This window comes from Anoplopoma fimbria, chromosome 23, assembly GCF_027596085.1.
Source record: "Anoplopoma fimbria isolate UVic2021 breed Golden Eagle Sablefish chromosome 23, Afim_UVic_2022, whole genome shotgun sequence".
NCBI classification, from domain to species: domain Eukaryota; kingdom Metazoa; phylum Chordata; class Actinopteri; order Perciformes; family Anoplopomatidae; genus Anoplopoma; species Anoplopoma fimbria.
Genome location: NC_072471.1, coordinates 19,995,628 through 20,020,547, shown reverse-complemented (window position 1 = coordinate 20,020,547; position 24,920 = coordinate 19,995,628). Strand labels below are relative to the sequence as shown.

At 39.8% G+C, this 24,920-nt stretch overlaps 2 protein-coding genes across 3 annotated transcripts in view; both read right to left on the bottom strand.

Moving 5' to 3' along the window:
* ipo8 (importin 8) overlaps positions 1-5,312 on the bottom strand; it is a 68,010-nt gene extending 62,698 nt beyond the window's left edge. The window contains exons 1-2 of one of the 2 annotated variants that reach the window (XM_054624626.1): positions 4,924-5,312; positions 1,072-1,153 (exon numbers count right to left, since the gene is read on the bottom strand). In XM_054624626.1, coding sequence (XP_054480601.1) covers positions 1,072-1,153; positions 4,924-5,007 — 166 coding nt within the window. In that variant the 5' untranslated portion in view covers positions 5,008-5,312. The remainder of the gene's footprint in view (positions 1-1,071; positions 1,154-4,923) is intronic. The other variant, XM_054624628.1, reaches the window with a different exon arrangement.
* A 1,091-nt stretch (positions 5,313-6,403) lies between these two features.
* Positions 6,404-24,704, bottom strand: LOC129112463 (caprin-2-like). Its single transcript, XM_054624573.1, is given in 19 exon segments — positions 6,404-7,455; positions 8,399-8,453; positions 9,973-10,034; positions 10,241-10,357; positions 10,462-10,606; positions 12,381-12,521; positions 12,630-12,737; positions 12,829-12,878; positions 15,036-15,120; positions 15,256-15,384; positions 15,459-15,500; positions 18,031-18,248; positions 18,394-18,507; positions 20,411-20,493; positions 22,008-22,246; positions 24,135-24,221; positions 24,311-24,373; positions 24,464-24,686; positions 24,688-24,704. Coding segments are annotated over 19 exon segments (2,550 nt in total). The 3' UTR covers positions 6,404-6,883.
* Between the last annotated feature and the right edge of the window lie 216 nt (positions 24,705-24,920).

The following is a 24,920-nucleotide window of genomic DNA, read 5'->3' as shown; positions in this document are numbered from 1 at the left end:
AGCCGACAGGAAGAGACTGAACAAACTTATCAGGAAGGCCAGCTGTGTCCTGGGATGTCCACTGATACGGTGGAGGTGGTGGGAGACAGGAGGATGATGGCCAAGCTATCATCCCTAATAGACAATATCTCTCACCCCATGCAGGACACTGACAGCTCCTTCAGCCACCGGCTGCTTCACCCCCGGTGGTGAAGGAGAGGTACTGCAGGTCCTTCCTTCCTGCTGCTGTCAGGCTGCACAACCAGCTCTGCTCCCAGCAGACCACACATACCATAAATCTGACAATATAAATCTGTGCAATATAAACAATCTTTGCCATACCAAAATGATTCTCTGTTTATATAATATTTTAGTTATTGTGGATTTTTAAAGTATTTAATATTCTTTACTGTGTTATTACTTATTTATAATACTTGTTTTGATCTTGTTTTTCACTATGTCTCTTGTTTGCACTATCCTCTCTGCTGCTGTAATCCTGCTAATGTCCCCGCTGTGGGACTAATAAAGGATTATCTTATCTTACTGTCACTGCATCTATTGTCATTATTATTCTATTATATTTACTGCTGCTATTATTATCAGTAGCAATACTTTATCAATTATTACTTCTGCTATTATTAGTGCTACGTTTGCTACTACACCTTTCATTATATGTATAATGGGGAGCTGGAGCCGATCCCAGCTGTCATTGGGTGAAGGCAGGGTTCACCCTGGACAGGTCTCCAGCCTATCACAGGGCTGACATATAGAGACAGACAACCATTCACGCTCACATCCACACCTACGGGCAATTTCAAGTCCTCAATTAACCTAAACTGCATGTCTTTAGACTGTGGGAGGAAGACGGAGAACCCGGAGAGAACCCACGCTGACACAGGGAGAACACGCAAACTCCACACAGATGGCCGTCTAGACCTGGAATTAATGAATATTACATTGTGTAATTACCTCGCCTGAAATTTAGTCCGTATTTTCGTAATGAAAGAAATAAGATGGAAATTGTCAAACAATGTTTAAGTACCATAACCAAAAAACAACAGCAGTTTTGTTTTATGTCCTCTTGAGTCTTACCTGCCTGGCGAACAGGAAACTCCACCTGCTCTGACATTATGATCTGAAGCAGGGTTGGGGCAAAATTGATGATCTTGTAAGACTGAAACACACAGAGAACAGATTTTTTAAACATTTTGTTCAGATTAAAAGGCAGTCATTAAACCAAGAGGTGGCTGTGGCTCATTGCGAGAATTATGACCCAACATGCGCTATACAAGTAAAGTCCATTTACCATTTAAAAACTAGCAAATTTGATGTTAAATCAATGAGGGTTTGACAAACATCACCAAACTTGCTGGAATTTCAAATTAGGCTGTTGAAATTTCCCCAAATTCCAAGAACTATGACTGGTGAAACTTTGTGCATTACTGAAAGGCTGTATACATTTAAATTATGAAAAAAACATTGTGATTGGTGTCAGTCCTTATTTAGACAAAATTAAGCTAAAATGATTGTGCTCAGCCTTGTTAAGCCCAAAACCCACTTGCTGCTCCCAGGCTGTTTCCTTCTGTTAAACGGAAATGGGCTTGAACGCGGATTGGCCACTTGCTGTTATATAACATTTCACATGTTTTTTTATTCAAATCATGTATAATTTTTATAAATATACCCTTTTTAATAATCAATCAAATCAGAGAACATGCTTTCTAGAGACCAGGTTAATCACAAAAGTCATGAGAGAATGAAAAGATAAAAAGGTATTTGAGGTGGGCGGTAAGGCTATGAAGAGGTTCCATTAATTGGGCGTCAAACTTATATGATGAACCTAAAAAAATTGCTTTCCCTCAATTTAATAAAAAACAAAATCATATCTTTAAGCTGCTGAGAGAAAATGTATGTAACCAACAAGGAAAACAATCTACGACATGCTCTATGATGTAGAGCCATTAAGTCTCTTTGTTATGTTGTGAAATAGATCACATTTTTGGAAAACCAAAAACTGTAATCAATGAACTAGACTTTAGAAGAAATGTAGAGAATGTTGGACAAAGCTTCCTAAAAAGCAGTCCTCATATTTCTAGTAATGAACAAGATAAGTTGTGGCATTTGTCAAAGTTTTCATTATCATGAGTTAACTTTTTGATTTAGTAAGATTCACTTATAATCTTGAACTTAAGAAGACTTGACTTGCCTAATCTTTTGATTAAATCAACACATATTCTTGTTCCCAAGCACTGAAATAGTTTGCATATCTAAGAATGAAACATTTTCATAAATGTGGCTCAAATTTACAGGGGATAATGTTGAGGTGGAAGTTCAAAAAGAACAATAAGGAAATAAGATTGTAACACAAGGTCTAATTTGAAGATGCCAAAAGAGAGAAGGTATATACTTTGTAACTCAAACAGCTATCCATATAAAAATGCAAAACCAGACCGACTGGAAATTATTTCATTTTACATTTCAGACTGATGTCAGACACTTTTTTACACACTGCCTGTTACATGCTCACTAGTGTCCATTCCAGCTTGAATAGCTGATTAAAGTACTTAAATTAAAAAAACAGGGTAATGTGGCAAATAAAGCCCTGAAAGGTTTCAGATCACTGTCCGCCATGTGCACAGGTTCAAGGCAGTTAGACAGTAGTACAAATATTGATAACTGAATGCTGACATGTATGTCAAAGTCTTATAGCGGTAATGTAGAACATTTTAATGTTTGTGTCTTCCATTAATATTGATTAGATGGAGAAGCTGAATCCAGCGGAGTCTGGGCAGGAAGAAAACTAACTGTGTTCATCCTCAAATTCTGAGGTACCTAATTTGATAGAGAAATAACAGAGACAGGCTGAATTTTGAGAAGCCAGAGACACAACTGCATTACAGACGATAAAATGCATGGAGATATGAATAGTATGGTATAGGTAAACTTGGGTTTTTTTGTTTTAAAAGATTAAGTTTTACTGTATTTGGTGTCATTAAATTTCATTATTTGCAGGCACAGAAAAAAATATGAATGAATAAACACAACTACAAATATTCTCCACAACCTGAAGGAATATTGGAAGCTCTTCGTAAACCAGTTTTAAACAATCAGGTGGGATGATTGGAACAACTTCTGTAAAGAATAACAAAATACAACAACAAAAATCCCAGGGGAACAGAGTATATAAAAGTAGGATGGGAGCCAGAGCCTTCAGTTATCAGGCTCCTCTTCTGTGGAACCAGGTTCCAGTTTCAGTCCGGGGGGCAGACACACTCACCACTTTCAAGAGCAGGCTTAAGACCTTCCTTTTTGATAGTGCTTATAGTTAGGGCTGGTTCAGGTTCTCCTTGGTCCAGCCCCTAGATATGCTGCTATATGCCTAGACAGCCAGGGGACTACCTAGGATACGCTGAGCTCCTCTCTCCTCTTCTCTCACTCCCTCTTTATGTATTAATCTCCTATTTATGCACATTACTGATTTTGCTTCTTCCCCGGAGTTCTTGTGCTTTCTCGCCTCGCAGGTTCCCAGGAATCGGGGTTATATTTGGACTGTCATTGTGCCACCTACTGAGGCCCTGCTGACACCCACTACTACTACCACTATCATTATTAGTCACATTACTATTACTATTGCCTGTACTATTGCTTATTACTTGCATTACCCTGGAGCAGGCTGCTATATGCGTGGCTTACCTGGACTCGTGCATCCCTACGGCCCCTGACACCGAGCTACCACCATTATTATTTATGTCACATTACTATTTACCTGTACCATTCATTTTAGCTTTACTTCCACCCTGAAGCCCTTTGCTTTCTTCTGCAGGTTTCCATGAATCGTTGTGGTACCTGGACCGTAGTCGTGCCTCCTGCTGTGAGCCGACTGACACCCACTGCTACTTCCATTATTATTATTAGTCACATTACTATCCCTATTTTCATGGCTATAATTCTACTGTAATAATTGCTGCTGTTATTATAAGTAGTCTTATTATATGAATCATTTATGTCATATACATTGAATGTGTTGTATCTCTGTTATGCTGTTCATTCTGTACACATGACATCTATTGCATTCTGTCCATCCTGGGAGAAGGATCCCTCCTCTGTCGTTCTCCCAGAGGTTTCTTCCTTTTTCTCCCTGTTAAAGGGGTTTTTAGGGGAGTTTTTTCCTGTGCCGATGTGAGGGAAGGACAGAGGATGTGAGGGTGTAAGGACAGAGGATGTGAGGGGTGTAAGGACAGAGGATGTGAGGGTGTAAGGACAGAGGATGTGAGGGAAGGACAGAGGATGTGAGGGTCTAAGGACAGAGGATGTGAGGGAAGGACAGAGGATGTAAGGATGTCTCTGCACAGATTGTAAAGCCCTCTGAGGCAAATTTGTAATTTGTGATTCTGGGCTATACAAAATAAACTGAATTGAATTGAATTGAATGAAATATGGAAAAAATAAGCAGATTGATCAGGGTGGGATATAAACAGACTGCTATGTGGTTTGGGTAGATATGAGCAGATTGCCAGTGAACATTTTCTACCACATCACATTCAGGTCCATTATGATGCTGTAAAATCACACCATTTATAAAAATAAAAAAAATTCTGATCATTTGTTATATTTACTGGACGCGTCATTTGACAACAGCAGCACGTTGCAGCTGCAGCTCTGAACTAATGTTTCTATGAACTCCAGAGTTGACGGGAGAAAGTTTGTTTGTGGATAGCAGCATTAGCTCCTGGTGGTTCAGGGATGTCAGGTCTCACCGCTACTGTTCAGAGCTGATCACAGGCCTGCTGTAAACTCCCAACCCGGGGCTGAACAATCACCAGGCCAGACCCGAGTTCAGTCACAAACACATGGCCTTCATCCTCCACTAACACCGGTATCGTTCCTGATACCTCTATAATGAGAAAACAAACGAAACAAAACCCGCTGCTTCAGCTCACACACCTGGTTGAGCTCGTTCTCCCCCGCTACCCTCAGGTTGGGGTCGATGGTCCCTTTCAGAGCCTGGATGATCCGGTTGGGATCCATGTGTGATCAGGTCCACGGTCCTCCTGCGTTGTAATGTCACACACATGTACCGTCGGTTCCTCACATTGAGTTCAGCGTCACGGGTCTGTAGCTGTGGCCCAAACACAGTCAAACCTCCGAGTTACATGAACCAGTCCCGGTCACAGCATTCAAAACAAACGGCGTGTTAGCGGACACTTCACAACAAAAGACAGAGCCTTTATTCTGAAGGCAGACTGGTTTTATCTTAACCCAGGCTAGCTTGACGGAGAACGGCGGCCCTGCCTCGTTTTCACCGACACCGAGCTGTCGGTGCCCGTAAAGCAAAGTAAACAATCAGTTTACGGTTTCCTCCTCTTCTCTGTCAACAGCGAGGTCGGCTCAGTGGAGCGCGGCGCTCTGCTGCCACCCTGCGGCCTGGCGAGGAATGACTCACAGACAGGAAGTGATCACAACAACTACAGAGCTCTGCTTTGGAGAGTCACGTGTTCGAAGTTAAATAAATAAACTTGAAAATACATGAAAATATAACAATTAAATTGTGAAATAATGCAATATATCCTCAAAGATCACATCATTGAGTTTATTGCAGGGTCCCCCCCCAATTGTCAATATAATTTTCCTTAAATCATTTTTGTTATTTCAGAATGCCACTTTGCATCTATAAAGGCTGTATCTGCAATCCCATTACTGGCTCTGTCCAGTTTTTCTTGATTGACAACATTTCTATTGTCCATTTTCCAGAGCTTTCAACTACACCTCATGGTCTTCAATAGATCAAGTTATTGATTCAGTTGACATGACCTCAGTGACATTAACATGTACAATCAGAAGTCCCTTAAGTAGACCTGTACAACCCAATGCATTTCAATAGAATATCTCTGCCATGGATTCTACCTTCACAGTTATAATACCGTGGTCATAGTTAAAGGTGGTGTTGTACTATACTACATTAGGATGTATCTAATGGTTTATCTTCCCCATTTACAGAAATCAGAATATTAGAAAAACCTCTGGTGCTGATGTTTTTCCATTAATCATTTAGGTAATAGATTGTATGGCAAGCAAAAAGTAATTGATCAATCCAATACTAGTAAGGGTTTCAGTGTGCACAGTTCAGTAACGTTCAGTTTAGGTTATAGGCCAGAAACTAGGCTAGGACCCATTGTCATGTCCAGCAATGATTGTATGTTTCTATTGCCATTTGGAACTTGTGAGTGATAATTCCAATTTTTGATGATTTATCTTTTAGCTGAGCAGCCCTGTCAAAGGATGAACAGTTGAAAGGCATAAAGCAAAAGTGCTTGGAAAGCCAAGAAAAATGTATTGTGCAGATGCATGTCTAATTTAAACAAAACACCCATCTGTAATTGTAAAAGCATGACAAAAATCAAGATTAAGCAACCAAACATCACTGCTCAAATTATTTATTTTTTTAAATTCAGGCACATGAAGGGACCACTTCCATTTCTCCACAGTTGTCCAGTGCAACAATTTGGCCTCAGTGTTCAACACCATACCCACCCACCACCAATAACACAATCCTTCCTTTTCTCAGCTTCACATACTGAGACAGATTCCAGAGGAGCCCAGCAGCAAGTGAGATGCTAATAGTAGAGTCAGTTATAATTCATTCGAAAAATCAGCCAATTCCAGCTCATTAGCCATTTAACATCTGGTCAGTCATCCAAAGCCATTCAGAAAAACAAGGCACAAATTCACAACATTCACATTCACAGAAATCTGAACAGGTGATATGCTATTGTTGATTTACAGCAGACGACATGTCACCAGTTGTACTAGTATCACAGTTGCAGGCAGCACCCCATCGTGAACAACACATTCATTGGGAATCAAAATTTGGTTTATGTCAAGTAGTCACAATATCGACTAAAGTTCAATCCTGGTAAAGCAGGAAGCCAGAGAAAGTGCTATACTTCCAGGTGCTGCCATAGATGGCACCGCGATGCAACCGGAGCCACACCTGGTCTCCTTGGAAGAGAGGCAGGATAGCATGGTTGCTGGCAGTCTCATGATCTGGGGCTCCATCGTTGGCATACGCAGACACCATCACCTCTTCGTTGCGCATGAGGTTAATGTAGAGGGGTACGTTGATGGCAAGCTTCAGAATGTGGAAGATGAAGACATAGGTTCCATTTACAGGGCAGGTGAAGCGGCCAATGTGGGTGTCGTACATCTCCCCTAGGTTGCTATGCAGCTGGTCAAACACAATGGGCTGATCCAGGTTTCCTGGGGCGAAGTTGGCAGTGCGAGAGGCGTTGAAGGCCACTCTAAGCGGCTGGGAGAGCGGGTAGAGTTGCATGGGAAGCAGGGTGTGATGGTGGCCATGGGGAGTCAGTGGAACCTCCACGGTGGAGACCGAAAGGGAATCGCCCTGACCCGAGTCCACAATTGTAAAAGTTCCCTCCCGGTCTGGTGTGCTAACCTGGGAAGAATCACTCCAGGCTGCTGCAGAGTCAAAGAAAAAAAAGCATGTTCATAGTAAACACTGTAATTTCCAAAACTTGCTTTGTTTAAACTGGTTGAATCAGACCGTTTTCCAAAAGGAATCTTACTCAGTCGCTGACTAAAATAACTTTTTTAACAAATTCTGGAGTTATTTATCAGAGGTAGGAACATGACTCGATCAGAACCTACTTACTGATACCAACCTAGTTCTGAATTCATCAAAATTTGCTCTATCAAATACACCAACATTACGTCATCACTGCAGACAGACTTTCAGAAATACTACAGTCCTTTAACCATAAAATGTTAACTGATAAAATTCTTCCAGAAACTGTTCTGAGGACCCCAGGTCATTCAGTGGTTGGACTCTCAATTTACCAGTTGGGTCAATCTTGACACTCAATCAAATTTCTTAAGTATTAAGACCAAAGCACGGGTTTGCCTTCTAAGTCTTAAGACCCCCTTCTCATCTTATGAGGATCCTGAAGGGCCGATAAGACAGACATACCCAATTGTGAATAAAAGACTTAAGGAAAGTTTTGATGCAAAATAACATGCGCCATCATTGATAGGTTCTGCTTAGGTAACATATCTTGAGTAACAGAAAGATGCTTGACATGTTGGTTTTGAATCTTCTGTTGAAGTTTCTCCAGACTGATTCCTTGAGATATAATCCACATCTGTGGTTGATTCATTCTGAGAGTCAGCTTTCTGATACTCAAGAGCACAAAACGTATCCAATTTCTTATCCCCCATAAGAAACCATTAGCATTAATAAACAGGAATAATGATCAGACAGATAAGCAGTGCTGATACGAGTAGTAGTATAGTTATTGTAATAGTATCAGCAACATTTTAATACCTCCCCCCTCCAACAAGGGTCCTTTAGGGAAAAGAATATATATCTATCTCTCACTGTTTTAGAGTTAGAACATGTTCTTACCACTAGAGTTATGCCTCCCACATCCTTGTCTATAGCTTTGTTGATAATCAGAGTCCTGGAAAAAAATTAATTAAAAAAATTCACAAACAGACCGTAAAAGCAGCAAGAATGCACAAGACTTGTAACAGAAGGCAGAGTTTAAGCATAGAAATGTCTTGGCTTGTGCTTTTTTGTTTTGTGATCCAACTGCTTGATAGTTTTTTGTTGTTTGTAACATAGAACCGTATCTAGGGTAGAACCCTAGGTATTCTCCTACGCACCTGTCGTCCTACTGGTGTGCAAGAGTTTTGCTGTTTTTTGGTTGTTTGTAACATGCCAAACTTCATGAGGTACTAGATAAAGTTCCACCGATAGTGTCATTTTAAAAGTCTAATATACCAAACGCAAGTTTGGAGCTGGACGAATCAGAGCCCATTTAACGGCCGATACCCCTCTCCATATATATAAAATATAAAAAATAAAACAAATAATAAGTAAAGAGGTGAAAATGAAACGCCAAAGTATAGTTTACATTTTGTACTACCTTGTCATTTGCAAGTGCCCTCATCATTACAATTGTTGACTAGAAAAAGAAGTGTTGCAACTAATATTGGATAGATAACTTTAGTGAGGAGAAATAAACTGAAAACGGGTCAGAAATTACATAACACTTGTCTGCTTGCCACAAAATCAGCTGTATATCAGGTCCATAAAGGTTTTGCTTACATTTTCTATTCCTATTGCTAGAAAGAATCAAGCGCTCAAGGATCTTTGTCAAGCATTCATGGAGCGCGATGATGGTACAACCTACGATCATCTAATTGACTTAGTTATGTTTATAATCTCAATTTTTAAGAAAAAGTGTGAGCACAATTGCAGTCAGTTGAAGCTGAACTGTAAATTGGGATTGATGTGTATAATACGACAGTTTTGGTATCATTTTACCATTTGCCTTTATTTTATCTTCCAAATAAATTTGGCTAACCTGGGACTTTAAGTATGTTGCCATGTCACATTCACAATCTCAGCAATTCATTTAGTGAGTTTTAAGTCATGATTACATATAGGAATTTGCAAGTTGTAAAAAAACAAGTTGTAATAAACAAGAAGTATCCTGAATATCATGAACAGGATAAAAACAGAAGTTTGTACGGCAGTGAGTCTGAGTAGTGCTACACTATCAGCTGTTGTGTATTTTTCTCTCTTAGGAGGATCATTTATGATTTTTTTTTAAGTCGCGTTGTGTTTCACCAGGTAATTTCCACTGAAAACATAGCATAATTATGTTGTGCCTTTGGAATTGTATTTACGTTTTTCACTAATCAGTCCCAATTATTGTTTTACTCTGGAAGATGATCAAGTTCTCAGTTAAGTTCACTGTAAATAATTGGATAAACTGCTGAACATATGCATCTGTATCAGTTTTAATCATTTGTAGATCCTAATAGCAACTGAAAGAAAAGTGTAAGAGTGAAGACAAGAAAAAACCCCAAAAAAACAGTTCAAAGATAATCAATTTCACACACTTGTCATAGTACTGCCTAAGTCACAGAGTCAATAACATCACTACAAAGAAAACGTTGCGATTTACTTACTCTAGCAGCATAGAGGAGAGGGCCAGAGTCCCTTAGATCAGTCTGGGGGGTGTAGGATCCTCCTAAGGAGTAGAAATCAGTGATGAGCTTAGTTTTAGCCAGGATGTGACAAAGGTACCCTAAAACACCTGATCCTGAAAGGATATCTAGCAAAAGTACAGGCAGGAAATGCAGAAGTGGCGAAAACCCCAAAAGTGGAAAAGGAAAACTGAGGATCGATACCTCGATGCCAACCAGAAAAGAGAAAGAGTTGTGCCACGTGACATACCTCTCACTGGTCCTCTGGTGTAGTACGACTGGCTGGGATGACCTACGCTGCCACCTGACTGGCCAGGGGACAGGAAGATTGGTCCAACATCACCCACCGTATAATGAGACTGGTACACTAGAAAGATAAAGCAGCAAAAAATGGGTATAAGACCATTAGACTGTTGACCATTCAGCCCATGACGGTTAAGACTTTGGGAACAATTCATTTGAGCAACATACCCGACTGTGTTTCATCTTCTGAGGGAGCAAACTCAGGTGGTGTTTGGGTACTGGCGGTGCTGTACCTGGGCTTATCAAAAACAGTAGAGTCTGGTTTGAAGATCAATTCCCCATTCTGAGGTAAGGAGGCTTTAGCCTTGGAGATCTACATTGAGAAGAAAATGTACATCAAAGAAGCCTGTAAATAGTGCAAGTCCCTGTTCAGATTATTAAGAAAGACTATAGTTCACATATCAGAATGCATCTTGAGTGACTACTTGCCATTTGGTTATGCTTCCATGCTCACATTTGATTTGTTTTAGAACAAATGTACTACTACGACAACAACAATACTCTTAATCAGCTGTGTTTCTGAGGGTGAAGGAATGTCAAAGCAGCAGTGTTCTCTCTGTATCCTGTTGCCTGTTTAACTAACTGCATCCAGTAATTACACTGTGTACTGCTTATAAGCGCAGGAACAATTTCTCCCGGTGGAATTCGTTTGTCGTATTTAGTAGTTATTTGCATCTCTATGTTTTGTAATTCTGATAAGTCATAATTAAATAACCCAGAATTATTATTTTCCGGGCAACTCAAATAAAACTAAAGCCCATGCAGCAGCATTGCTCAAGATAATCTCTAGGGGCAGCTATGTTGTGCAAGACAAGGGTTATGTTTCCAAGCAGGGTAAACAAGCACAAACAAGCACAAGTGCTAGCAAAATTCTCTAACCACCTTTATACATTGAAAGTAATGGCTGAGGCTACTGAAAAGAGGCGTTTGGATGTCCCACGACACTGGCCTTGCACGTTGTGTATCAGGCATTGCTGCCCTTGACCTGGGATGCATTATGTCCATTACCAGTCTGCCAGCTCAATCTACCTAAATTACACATTAAGATTTAAAAACAGTTCAAGAACTGAGATTAGGCTCTTTGTAATACCAGATGTAAAAGCAAAGGCAACAGGATTCAATGTCAAAACCTATTCAGACACCGACAGACTTTTGGTAAATGGACTTGTAAACCACTTTCCTAGTGTCATCATTCACCCATTGAAACACATTAATACACTGATGGCAATGCTACCATGCAAGGTGTCACCTGCCCATAAGGATCACGTATCATTCACACAGTGGAAAACATCTTACGGGAGCAATTTGGAGTCAAGGGTCTTGCCCAAGGATAAATTGACATGGACTAGCGCAGCCTGGGATCGAACCGCTGATTCTCTGAGAGACAACCCTGCAGTTTTGGGCATTAAAAAAAAAAAAAAAAAAAAAAGAAAGACAACCAAAGCTGCAAGCAGCATTAAATGGGCCTTCGCACCTCTGCGCAACACCGGCTAATGGCAGGCAACCAGTCACAATTCAACAGGAACTATGTACAAGGACTCTGGAACAGACTGTTAAGAGTCAAATGATGCCTCCAAAAAACAAATCATCTGTTATGGAAGTGGTGGGTCTAAAATGGGTCTAAAAGGTAAAGGGCTTTTTTTTGTCACCACAGAAACAATAATGAATGAAAACTTTTGATAGATATCTATCTATCTTCATATAAATATATAGAATTTATTTAAGAAATTTGGTATATATTTAATATACCAAATTTCTTACATCTGTGAAATTTGGGTGAGTATGGCAACTTTGTAAAGTTGAAGTGGCACTATCAAGTGACCCATACAAAGTAGATTTTTTTAGAAGTTTCAATGCTTGTGCAAAGTTGAACAACTTTCTGAACTAAAGCCCCTCAAAAACCCTTTTCATTTCTGGTAAGAATAATAATAATAATAATAATAAACAAAGAATTACAATTACAAAATGGCCTCGTGGACCCAGGGTTGGCGCTCGGGCCCTAATAACTCCTTCAGTTTCAACAGGGTCCTTGCCAACCACTAGTTGGTGCTTGGGCCTGAATGATGCATGCTTTTGCTAGGACTTACTGGCTGGATGCTATGAAAATGGGCAGATGTCAGAGATCGCCTGGTGGGGGGTGTAGAGAAAGTTTGTCCCTGAGGGGGGGTGGAGTTGCAAGATGCCAACCCATTACAGGGGGAATGCTCCCTTGACTTGGTTACTGGGATCTGTGGGAAACCAAGAAAAGGTTAAAAGTTGCATTACAAGCATTGACTACCACATACAAGTGTCACAAATGGTTATAAGTTGCAAAATACTCCGCCTGCATTTCTTACATGAGGTAGGTCCGTTGAGGAAAGCTTCAGGTCACAGACCTCCAGGCAATGATCCTCATTTGTCAGACTGGTTTTGTGCTCCAGAAGCCTGGTAGGCAGTGGGGTGGACTACGTGGGGGATGAGGTGATGACAAGTCCATGTGATTTCAATATTTGATCAAAACATACTTATTATAGATAGAAAGAGAAGACATCTTACATGCATTGCTTTTGGCAGGACATCGACTGGGCTTCTGAAGTCTGTGTGATCTGGTTAGGTTGGAGTTTAAAAGAAAGATTAATTAGAATTTTCGTATGAATTTGATTCCTCAAGTGCATTTGCTGTCCATAACCAGTACCCTGTGGAAGTTTCTCGGAAACAAATGATGTTTACATTCAGTGCTTTTCACCAAACACAGTTGTTTTGGTGACAGTCTGAACAGGACTACATCTATAGCCATGCCTGCAGCTCCATGAGCTTTTACATAGGCCAGCAGTGCTTTGAGCTACAAACTCAGGTAAATACTAGGTATGCTAACATACTCACTATTCCTGCCAAACATTACCAAGTTTGCATGCTAACATTTGCTAGTTGGCACTAAACACAATACAGCTAAAGTTTGATGGGAATGTTAACATCCATATTAAGCCATGTCAAAGCTAGCAGTCTTCATTTCTTAGTCTGTCAATCGTTTGTAGGGCTACAGCTATCTATTATCTTAGTAATAAGTAGTAGGTATACAAAATAGAAAATAAGATAGGAGTCTTTAAATTAACAGCTTTCCTTTATAGAAATTTTTTTTTATTACATACAATAAAATTAGCTGGCCAAACTAAAGCCATTTAGTTCATTTCAGTGCCAAATTACATTCTAGGTTTTAAAGAAAACATTTTCCGACATAAAAAATAAATATAAAATGTATTTCAAATGGACAAAAAAGAAAGAAAAAGTTTTCCATCTTATGGACTATGGTCCTATAATTCTTATGGGCTACTGGTCTTTCCAGCCCTGTTCAATAGCTTGAAACATTTGGTAAGAATGTGTATTAAATTACACAGATGATCCTGAATGTGCATATGTGACCTTATATGCAAGATACAAGCTATGGGGACCTGCTTATAAAAACCATTGTCATGGTCAAGTTGAAGGCACCCAGGGGAGGTTTTGACCACTGTACCATTATAAAGAGTTTATACATTAAAGATCATTTTTGACAAAATTGTTCAATTTTTTTTTTAAATCCCAATTCAAGAACCCCTTAAAGCTTTTCCCCTGCAAACTACCATATGAAATGGGGGCGGGGAAGTAGTCATACTGTGGGTTTTGGAAGCATAGAAAATGTGAGTGGGACAATTCAACAAGGGGTCTGGGGGTCAATGCACCCTTTTAGATAAGATAATCCTTTATTAGTCCCACAGCGGGGAAATTTACAATTTTACAGGTGGTTTGATACTTTTATATGGCTATACTAGTAGCATGAAAAAAATAAATAAGGGTACATTTGGTAATTTTATCCGGAGAAAGTAGTTGTCCCCAAATCACATATCTTAAAAGTACAAACAAAAAGGGATTCGATGACTAATTCAAAGCCATCTTTATTGATAATTACTCACCGTTTATTTAAACTTTAAGGATCTCTTTATGCTTGCATACAATTTTGTTGAATGAATTAATTTAATATTATCAGAAAGAGTACAGTGGAGCTGACTGATGCTACGCTATGATTGGCCAGTCTGCTTTTGAGGGCAAGACTTGGCGAAGGTTCAATTAAGATACAAAAAGGTAACTGTATCTGTTACAAAAAACAAACAAACTGTTATTCAGATTACTGATAGATTTGATAGAAAAAGGGGGATATTATTAGCCAAATTAGAAGTTATTTTCTGTAGAAACACTAAAAATAACTTCTAGTCATGTGATTAAATGGTTTATATTTCACCTTGTTCAACATCGCTTTTTGCTGTAGCTATAACCAAATATTCCTGTGTTTCCCGTTTCATCACATTAAGTACTTTGTTCATGGTGCTGATAATATCGCTTGTAATTAGGAGCTCTGCTCCACTGACACGATATACTTGTAGCCGGATTGGAAAACCGGGATGACATAACCAGTTGATAACTCGTTTAGTGATACGGGATATCCAGGAAAGGCAACATTCAGTGAAGCCAAGGTAACCCCAAGAGAGCCAGACTGAACTCCAGTGTATTCCGTGATACACGCCCATATTCTTCCTCAGCTGATAAGTTTGCTCATTTATCATGGAAATGGAGCTCAACTTTTGACCCACTGCAGGCGGATCACTATTTGAGTTCCATAATGAGTAAACTCCATCAACTGATGAAGACAGTGGCATATGGTTTAAAGCTCCAGAGAAACGTGTGAGTGCACCTGAGTTGGGATCATAACTACAAAGTTTCCAAGTTACCCAGAGGCAATGGAGATCCAGACGGCTGTCTCTTCAGTCTTGGACGGTCGTTTGTAGGGGAGACATCACCACCCAGAAGAGAGTCCTAACCCACACAGGATCATTTCAAAACTTTTAACCACCTTCAATACTAGAAAGATGCAGTGAATACTCAAACCATAGTTTCATCTTGTACTGGGTGGTTAATAAGATCATGGATATGCAAACAGTCAAACTCGACCTGCATAAAGCTGAAGGAGCCATGGATCTTTGTCATTAGGTCGTCTAGGTGCCGTTTCCTCAGTACAGGGTCTTTGGGTAAGGCAGATGGAGAGATACAAACGTCCATAGGCATATCCATGTGAACTGCCTGTAAGGAAGAAGATAATTCACAAATAGTTTAAAATGTACTGACATCTGTCTGTAAACAAGTTTTGTACTCACCGATTTGGGATGGTGCTTGCTTTTAGCCCCAGTTTCTTTTCTCTGGGGAAAACATCATTTATTAATTATTGCATGGGCACTAAAGTTGAAAAATCACATTCTGCACAATGGCCTTACAAATCGCAATGGCTCTTCAGTTTGCAATAAAGAAAAACGAACAAACAGACCATTTCCATTTCTTCCTCCTCATGAGTTAACCCTGGAGAATTACTGTACAATACAACCTATAGTCCGTTGTCTTAGTTTACCATTCAAGTTTATTTATTGTGGAAACAGTTTCAGAAAAAGTTCCTGACAGTACCCACCTTACCAACCCATTTATATTTGAAAGTTTAATAGAAATATGCATTTGTCATTTCTTTAACAATAGTCTCTTAAATTTGGGTATCCCAATTGCAGCAAATATAAGTACTGAGGACATAATTGCAACATATTCTTGTCAGCCCTCCGAGTTGAATTGATGGAGATGTTGCTTTTATAATGACCTCAATCAACACGCAATATCTTGTTCCTTATCGGCTGACATACGCCTTTACGTCTGATAATTATACAAGCCTGACCAATTAGTCTGGGCTTTTATGCAGTAATTAACCATATGTGCGGAGATGTGAGAGTAAGCAAGGTTTTAACTTCTCTATAAAACTTCCTTTTCATTTTTTCAAACCAATATGGTACATGGTAAATGGGCTTGCATTTGTATAGTTCCCATCTAGTCTTCTGACAACTCAAGAGTTTCACACTACATGTGATCATTCACCCATATTCATACACTGATGGCGGGGCTACAATGCAAAAATGCCACCTTCCCATCAGGACTCAAAACCAATTCACATTCACGCACATTTATACACGCATGCACATTCGGGAAGCAATTTGGCATTCAGTGTCTTGCCCAAGGGTACTTAGACATGCAGACTGAAGGCGGATGTCTGGAGGAGCCAGGGATTGGAAAGCAACCCCCTCTACATTGAGACATGGAATCAAATGTATCTCTGTAGTCTTTCTCCACTATGAATTGTACAAATTGGAATAACATTCATGGTGTTTCACTTAAAAACAGCAGAGACACTTTTGCCTTTAGACATGAACTGTTGTACAGACTTATTCATTTACAGTATATAGAGTAGTAGCTAAAAGGGTAATCTTTGCAGTTTTCAACCCAGAGCCAGTTTTTTCTTGTTTTTTGTTTGCAAATGACGAAACGGGACAACAATATTGAAAATTGGTACGGTTTAGGGAGATCGCTTCAGCCAGATGCCACTAATCGTGCTGCAATGAGATCCACTAAAAATGCTTATTTGTGACACTGACATGCTCAGTTTGTTATAATACATTTATGATAAAATTATGGAAAGGACCCTAGAGAGAAAAAAATATCAACTTCTTACTTTTCGCTCTCCGTTATTGTGTCACGAGACCAGAATTGAATTGAATAACAGAGTGTTGGAGAGAGAAGAGCCACGGGACATCAGTGTTTTCATCATTTGGTATGTTGGAATCGGTTGAGTTCAGAAAGTGTAGCTTCTTCTTATTAGATTTCCAATGTCCTGGCTAAATATCAAGCCCACTTCCATAATGTTGATGAGACGAGATTTCGGAACAAGCAAAACAAAAACAGACAAGATCCAGAGAAAGGCAAAGAAAAAAAATTTCTTTAGGATCCTTTCTGGAATCTCGTTGTATACTTCATCTGAGCCCGTCAGTGGAATAAACAAGCACTTTTTGGATGTTAATTGGATGTTAATTAAAGAGCAGCAATATCCTTCAATACTGGTCCGATTTAAATAAAATTGTTATCCATTAGTCACTTAGACATAAAAACATGGGGAACTACAATCCCAGCTAGGAAAAAAAAAAAACATAGTAAGCCTTTAAACTCAAGTTGAACTTTTAAATTCCATTAAACTTTTTAAATGTTTGTTTTGAGATCTTGTTTCAGTTTGTTGCTGTGAAAAATGCATAAAACTTAACTTTGCACTCTTGTGTAAATCAAACATACAGGATGTGAACACATGCACATGACGTTGATGAATGCATATTTTGTAATTTTTACATTTTATAGTAAAATGCATCAATCTTGTGCACTTTTGAGAGCAAAATAAGATGCTAGATTTATGAACTTTGTGCTCCAACAATGGATCAAAGTGAATTTAGAATACTCAAGTAGCCTACTGTTCATAAGGAGCCTTTCTACTTAACTGGAGTATTTCCATTGCATGCAACTTTTTCAGGCATGTAAGAATATTTTACATACATACATCTTAAAAGAGGCCAGTTTGAATTATGAGAACTTTTACTTTTGTACTTTAAGTATACTTTGCTGCTAATACTTTGAATTAGATTTTGAAGGCATAATTTTTTACTTGTAACAGGGTATTTTGACACTGGCATAACTAACTTTATAATAAAAAAAAAAAAAAAAAAAAGAACCACAACAACTGGCCTCTTTTTAAAACCTTAAAAGGATCGATTCATGTTGGCAGAAAAAAGAAAGAAATGTATTTAACAGTTAAGACAAACCAGTTATAAGTATTCCTATAACCCTATAACAGAGGGTTTGATGACCTCTCACCGGTTTGCAGTCAATATATTGTTTCTTGGTGATGACTGGGACCTTGGGGATAAAAGTGGCAGCTCCTCTCCATGGTTTGTTGACTGCAGCTTGAGGTGAGCCAGGTCCATCTGAAAACTCCATATCCCAGCAGTCAGGAGGCTCCCGCTCCCTTGTCTGGAAGTCATGATTGGATATCAGTCTTACCCCCTTAGAAACTTCTTTTGGTTTTGATGTGGCTGACAAGAGCAAAATGAAAAGATATTCACAAGTCAGACTAGGTCATAGGTATAGAGTAGTTTCAGTAATATATTAAGGCATGATCTGATCTCTGTTAAACCCACCAGGATGCAGACACAGTAAATGTAAGTATAATCTTCTTACTGCTGTTGCTGTTTGACCTCAGTAACACCTCAGGAGACTTGTTGGGTGGACATGGAAGACAGCTGAAGTACTTGCAGTTCAACAGCCTGGTGAGCTCTTCTTTGAAAAGCTTAACTGAAAAGATGAGTAAATTAAAAGGTCAGAGGATTCCAAAATGAGTTATTACAGGTTGGTGGTCATTTCTGTAGCTTGAGACATTGGGCGTATCAGTTGTAATAATCATTATAGTAATTACTGCTAAATGCTGATATATTATAGCTAAACTACTTTCTTTGGTCATAGAAATTTACAGGGGGCAGTTTAGAGAATATAACAGTTCACCTTTTTTTCCCAGTTCACAATCACATTTCCTACCAAATCAGGTTGGCTAACCAGTTAGCTTGTTGGTAAATTCCATGAGAATCTGAATGCCGGTCTGTTGCATCACAGGACCAATGTTAAACACTGTCACAGTATTGTGAGATTTCATTAAATTTGGCGGGTACGAAGCTTTAATAACGGATAGGTTTTATTCTCTAAGCTCTGGCCTAGGTTTAAATAAACCATACCTGACCCCTTCATCCCAAATTTAAACAAAGATCAGGCTGACTACAGTGTGCCGGATCATAACCTGAGGCCTTTAGGATTTGCAAAGCATCAAATACATCTTAGCAACACATTTCTTATAGATCGATAGGACCAATAAGCCTTTTATTTTACAGACCACTTCTGCATTTAACTTAGTTCCAATTTATTTAATTTGAAGAGCTTTTAATGCAAAGAGATAGAGCTTGCATTCATAGACCTGAGAACATGGTTTAAGTGTGGGGGCTGGAATATGGATTAATCAACACCCATAGGAAAAAGATATGAAGAAAATATGATGATAGTGCATGTTTTCTTAAGTGATTATGTGCCCTCTCTTCAATAGGAATATTAATCATGTAAGAATATACACGTACAAGTTACACCTGGTGTACACACTAGTTAAGCTTATGATAGCTACCTAGATGTAGCTATCCCAGCTGCAGGACCAGACCTTGGGAGAGTGCCGCTCACTACTCCAAACACACATGAGGGACTTGGCACTGGCTCATCGTAAAGACAGATTTACTCAATAACTGTTAATGATAACACAGTGACCATGGACAGTTATTTACACACAATACAGACGATGATCTGATTGCAAGCATACAAAAGTTAATGTAATTAACAATAGCAAGGCTATCCGTTTTTGTATCGTTTACATTAGCCTATATGCCGAGTTCACTAGGCTGACTGTCCTTTAAGAAAATAAATTAGTTTGAACTTGGATCATAGAGTTTGTGCTCTATATGGCCATTTAACAACATGTCTGGAAGTTGTTTTATATGGCTGGAATTTTGAAATATTAATGGCCATATTGGCCATTAAAAAAGCCTGACTTAAACCCTGCCCTGGCAGGCCATGCTTGCATCAATGGTGCTTAGATACTGACTTATGCTGTGTTCACACCAAAAGCGAAAGCAAATTTTTTAGTTTACATGCAAGTCAATGCAGACGCGAATATACGCGAACTCGAGCCTGCCGGCGCGAATGAGGCCAAATTCGAACTACAGTGTGGCTTGCTGGATTCAGTGAATACGGCTCGATGAAATCCACCGGATAATGTTATGAACCCAGACAAGACAGCGTTTAGTTTCCCGGGATATCTGGGACTGCCACAACAAGTATAAAGCAGATGTAGTAGTTATTTATTGCATGGTTGACGGCGGAAATAAATAGCTGAGTTGACAACAGTTTCCATGGAGATAAGCCCCTCACCCTCTCCAGCGAGTCTACCGCGAATAAACACAAATGGACCTGCGAGTAAACTGACGCGAGGCGAATATTCGCTTCACTTTTGGTTTGAACACAGCATTATGCATGTGTTCTTCCTGAAGGCAAGTGGAGTTCTCCAACACACTTGAAAAGGGAAGAGTGAGCGAAGGGGTATTTAGTTGGTTGCAATCTGCAACATTCCACTAGATGCAACCAAAACACACGCACTTCTACTCACATGTGGATCCAGCCACTGGCTTGTCTTTCCCATCTAGCAGGTCCAAATAGGCCAGAGCCGCTTGTTCCATCTGCTCCTCTAAACTTCAACACACAGTAAGGATAGAGAGGAGAGGTCATCAATGAGCTCTGAGCTTTAATGAAGGACTCAGCTGAGGAGGCTCTCTTTATACTATTAAACTTGTGCTAGGGGCACAGTGAAGTTGTTGGTTTTTTTGCCAATAAAACAATTTGCATACTCTCCACTTTTAAGAACTTGAAGTTTCAACATAATGTGCAAAAACACTGTACTACATACAATATTGTGGGGGGGGACTGTGGCTCCAAAAGTTAGAGCGGGCCGTCCGTCAATCAGAGATCTGTTGCCAGTTTGTCTCATGTTGCAACTTCTTGTGGTTTTCGTTTCACACAGAAGTATTCTGACATAGCAATTAACTCCATTCATCTTTTGACTGTACAATTGTCTCACTAACCCATTTACACTTCATGCATCATATCTTGATGAGATCTCTTTCGTCTATAGGTGTTCATGCAACAATTAGCATTAGAGCTGGACTGAAAGATTATTGTTGCACACAGTAGTGTCCCCACGGATCCTTGGTAGTCAGGGACAATATGTAAAAAAATAAGTAAAAGACTGTTGCTTTTACTCCATTCGTCAAACAAAAACTTCATCACAATAATTTGAACTATAAAGCATAAATTATACTATTTGCTTTAAAAGTAAGAAGAAAAAAAAAAAAAAAAAGAAAATAGAAAATCACCAGAGAAGTGCCCCCTCTAAGTCAATGCAAGCAGAGACTGAGATCAGTGGAAATGTTGCTTTGTCATTTACTTTTATTCTGAGATTGAAGCTTTTTAGCATTTAGGATGATTTTACAAACAACCAGAACCACATTGTTTCCTCAGCAATCATTCCACAAATGAATGAGGATGAGAGGAAACTTGGATTGTACTGAGAGACCAACGTTAGAGGCCAACGTCAGAGGCCAACGTTAGAGACCAACGTCAGAGACCAACGTCAGAGGCCAACGTCAGAGACCAACGTCAGAGGCCAACGTCAGAGGCCAACGTCAGAGGCCCAGACGTCAGAGGCCAACGTCAGAGGCCACGTCAGAGGCCAACGTCAGAGGCCAACGTCAGAGGCCAACGTCAGAGGCCAACGTCAGAGGCCAACGTCAGAGGCCAACGTCAGAGGCGTCAGAGGCCACGTCAGAGGGCCAGAGGCCGTCAGAGACCAACGTTAGAGACCAACGTCAGAGACCAACGTCAGAGGCCAACGTCAGAGACCAACGTCAGAGACCAACGTCAGAGACCGTCAGAGACCACGTCAGAGACCACCACGTCAGAGACCAACGTCAGAGACCGTCAGACGTCAGAGACCAACGTCAGAGGCCAACGTTAGAGACCAACGTCAGAGACCAACGTTAGAGACCGTGGCACAGAACATTAAGAGGGTGTCCTGGGATCTCTTCTCCTGGTGAATCTGGGTCAGTGTGTTGTTTACCCGATCACCTCTCTTCAAATTATGGTCACACCAAATGAGTTTACACTTGCAGCTTATATACACAGACAAAGGGAGCAATAATGACAATCACCTTAGTCTGTTATCCCTCTTGACCCCAAGCGGGGCAGCAAGCTGACTCAGGGTAAGCAGCTGTTGGGCAGCCATGTGTGGCGCCTGGTTGTGTCCAGCCAGCAGGTCTCTCCTGACGTGCTCCTGCTGCATGCATTGGAGGAGGTGCTGGATCTGCAGCACAGTGCACAGACGCTTCCTCTCCGTCTCCTCCCTCACCATCTGCTCCTTCCTCATTGCCTTCTTCTGGGCTCTCAGCAACTGCAGTGGCAGGATGAATTAAGCAGCAGTTTAAAAGCATTGCATAAAAAACTCAAGGTCTCAAGCCTGACTAATTCAAGGTCATGCTTTGAGAGTCCCTGGTTAATTGCTGGATGTGAGTGCACATATCTCAAGTTTTAAAGACTACTTTGACAGTTGTTTGAAAAGTAGAAAACGTTGGGCAAGACAATAGAAAACATTTTGCATCAATAAATCGCAAAACAATACATTTATAATTGAAAAGCACTTTTATCAATAAAATAAATAAATAAAAGGGACTAGCTAAATGTGTAAGAGAATATTATAATTAGCTTTCCTCCCTCACATCTGTAGTAGTATTCATGTCTGTGCATCATCTATGAAGCTAGGTCCTGAAGTTCAGCTCTGCACCAAGAGTGGAAGAACAGGAAAAGAGGATAGTATGGCTCAAATACACACTTCTAAAGCTCTCCAGTTAGTAGGTTGGCTTTTTTGTTTAAACTATCCACGTCCCCCCCCCCATCACATCAAGCTGCTTTAGCTCTACATGTGGGCTCCAAACCACATTCAAAACAAACAAGTAGCCTTCAAATGAAGCTGGTACTAAATGATGTAGTCATTTAACCATTAACAGCCTCTAATGTATATTTGTTTGGCTGCTGAGCCAGGTATAGTTTCACAGACATAAAAAGCTAATTCTCAGCTCTGAATGCTTCAGAAGTCTTGGTTCATCAATGTATTCATTGTTAGCTAGATATGCCTAGCTAACAGGTATGTTTAGGGATTTCAACTCCTGCTAGCTAGATTTCAGATGCAAATTAAAAAATGCACAGGAACGTAAAGCCGTTCTAGTTTTTACTTACTTGTGTATCGAATGGGCTACAACTGCATTTTGCGGTGCATTAATGAAAATAAATGATCCTAGAATATTTACACTGCAAACGGCACAAACTTGGGTTAAAACCCTGTGCTTGTCACTGTCACTTCTTTACCCAGCCTCCCAATCACAAAGACCAACCGCCACACCCAACATGTAGGCTAAGAGTGCTGAACCATATCATTGACGGAGAAATGAATGCACATAGATTTTTACTTCTGCTAATATTTCATATACAAGCAACCAAAGTCTCAGCTGAAAAAATATATAAATAAAACCTCATTGCACTTCTTTGTTCTGCATAGAACAATAAACAAGTGTTTTGTTAGTTTTAAACTGTCATCCTTGTTATTTAAAAAAGGAAACACTATTCTATTCTAATATAAACCAGAATAGCTTAACAATAAAGCTTATTTATAAATCACTAAAATGAGGATAAAGTAAGTAATAAAAAACTAAAACTTATCACCTCAGCAAAAATGACATGACCACGACAGTCCTAGCTACTCATGATTTGGGGTACATTTCACAGAAAAAGAAATGTGCCTTCTCAAAATATCCACTAATGCAAATCTTAAACCTTTACAAATATTTAATATTTTAAAGGAAAAGGATAGTTTCCCAGTGATCCCAGTAGGGTTAAGTCAACTTTGTTATTCAGGGGTTGGCCCTAATCTGAGCAGTTTAGTTGATAGGTATCCCAGTTATAGGCCTAGAATATCAATGCTAAAAACACTTCATTCTCTTGATCAGGTTCATCTTAAATTTTAACATACATTTAAATTAGAATCATAAAATAATTGTAAACAATAACAATGAATCCAACAAAATTGACGGTCTATTAATATTGTGCCTGACACAATATTTCATCGTCGATGAAATATTCAAAAATAAATAAAACAACAAGGACACATATCAGAATCTATTCAAAATGGCCATCACCGAGATAAATCGAGACCACCACCGAGATCATGTTTAGCCTTTAGTGACATGTAAAGTGAAAGTGAATAGAATTCTTATTGTCAGACTTACACTCTGAGTCAGGACATCCAGGCTTGTGTGGAGCTCCCGTGCAAAGGCCAGATTATGCAGCACCTCCTCGTACTTTTCTACAGCCTCCTTGAAAACAGAGAAAAATGGGCAAAAAACCCTAAACACAAGAGACTCAAGAACATACTCAGTGTTGCCAATAGACAGCCTGGTCTTACCATCTGATCCTTGTTAAGGTCCTCACCCCAGTTCAGCCTCTTCTTGTAATCCTCAAGTTTCAGCTGTGACAAAACAAACCAAAGCCCCTGCTAGCCTCCACCTGTCCATCTTAACACCAATGACTGTCATTTACTACGTCATAACCATCCTACCTTCTTTTTCTCCAGATTGCGGACTTTGTGTTTGAGGCAGATGAGACCATCTTCTATATAGGCGTCATAGCCATAGTAGAGGGTGGAGCCCTCCAGGCTGAGCTGCAGGGAGCACACCTGTGGTGAGCTCACCTGTAGTGAGCACACCTGTGTTACCGGGCTCTCCGGGCGGCCCCGCCCCTCTGCTGGGCGCTCAGGGGGAGGGGTCACACCCGGAGCAGGGGGGAGACAGCTGCACCATGTTGAGCTTCACACTAGAAGGAAAGGACGAAAAAAAAATAAAAAATTTGTCAAATATTCAACTGAGAAAATATGCCGCTGATAGCTTTTCCTGATGAGACATGACTCAGCAGAAGCGGCTCTCTCTAAAGACCAACATGAATGAAATATGTTTGTGTGTGTGATTAATCATTCATCAGTCACACTTAGGCCACTGTAGGTGGGCTAGGGTTCATGT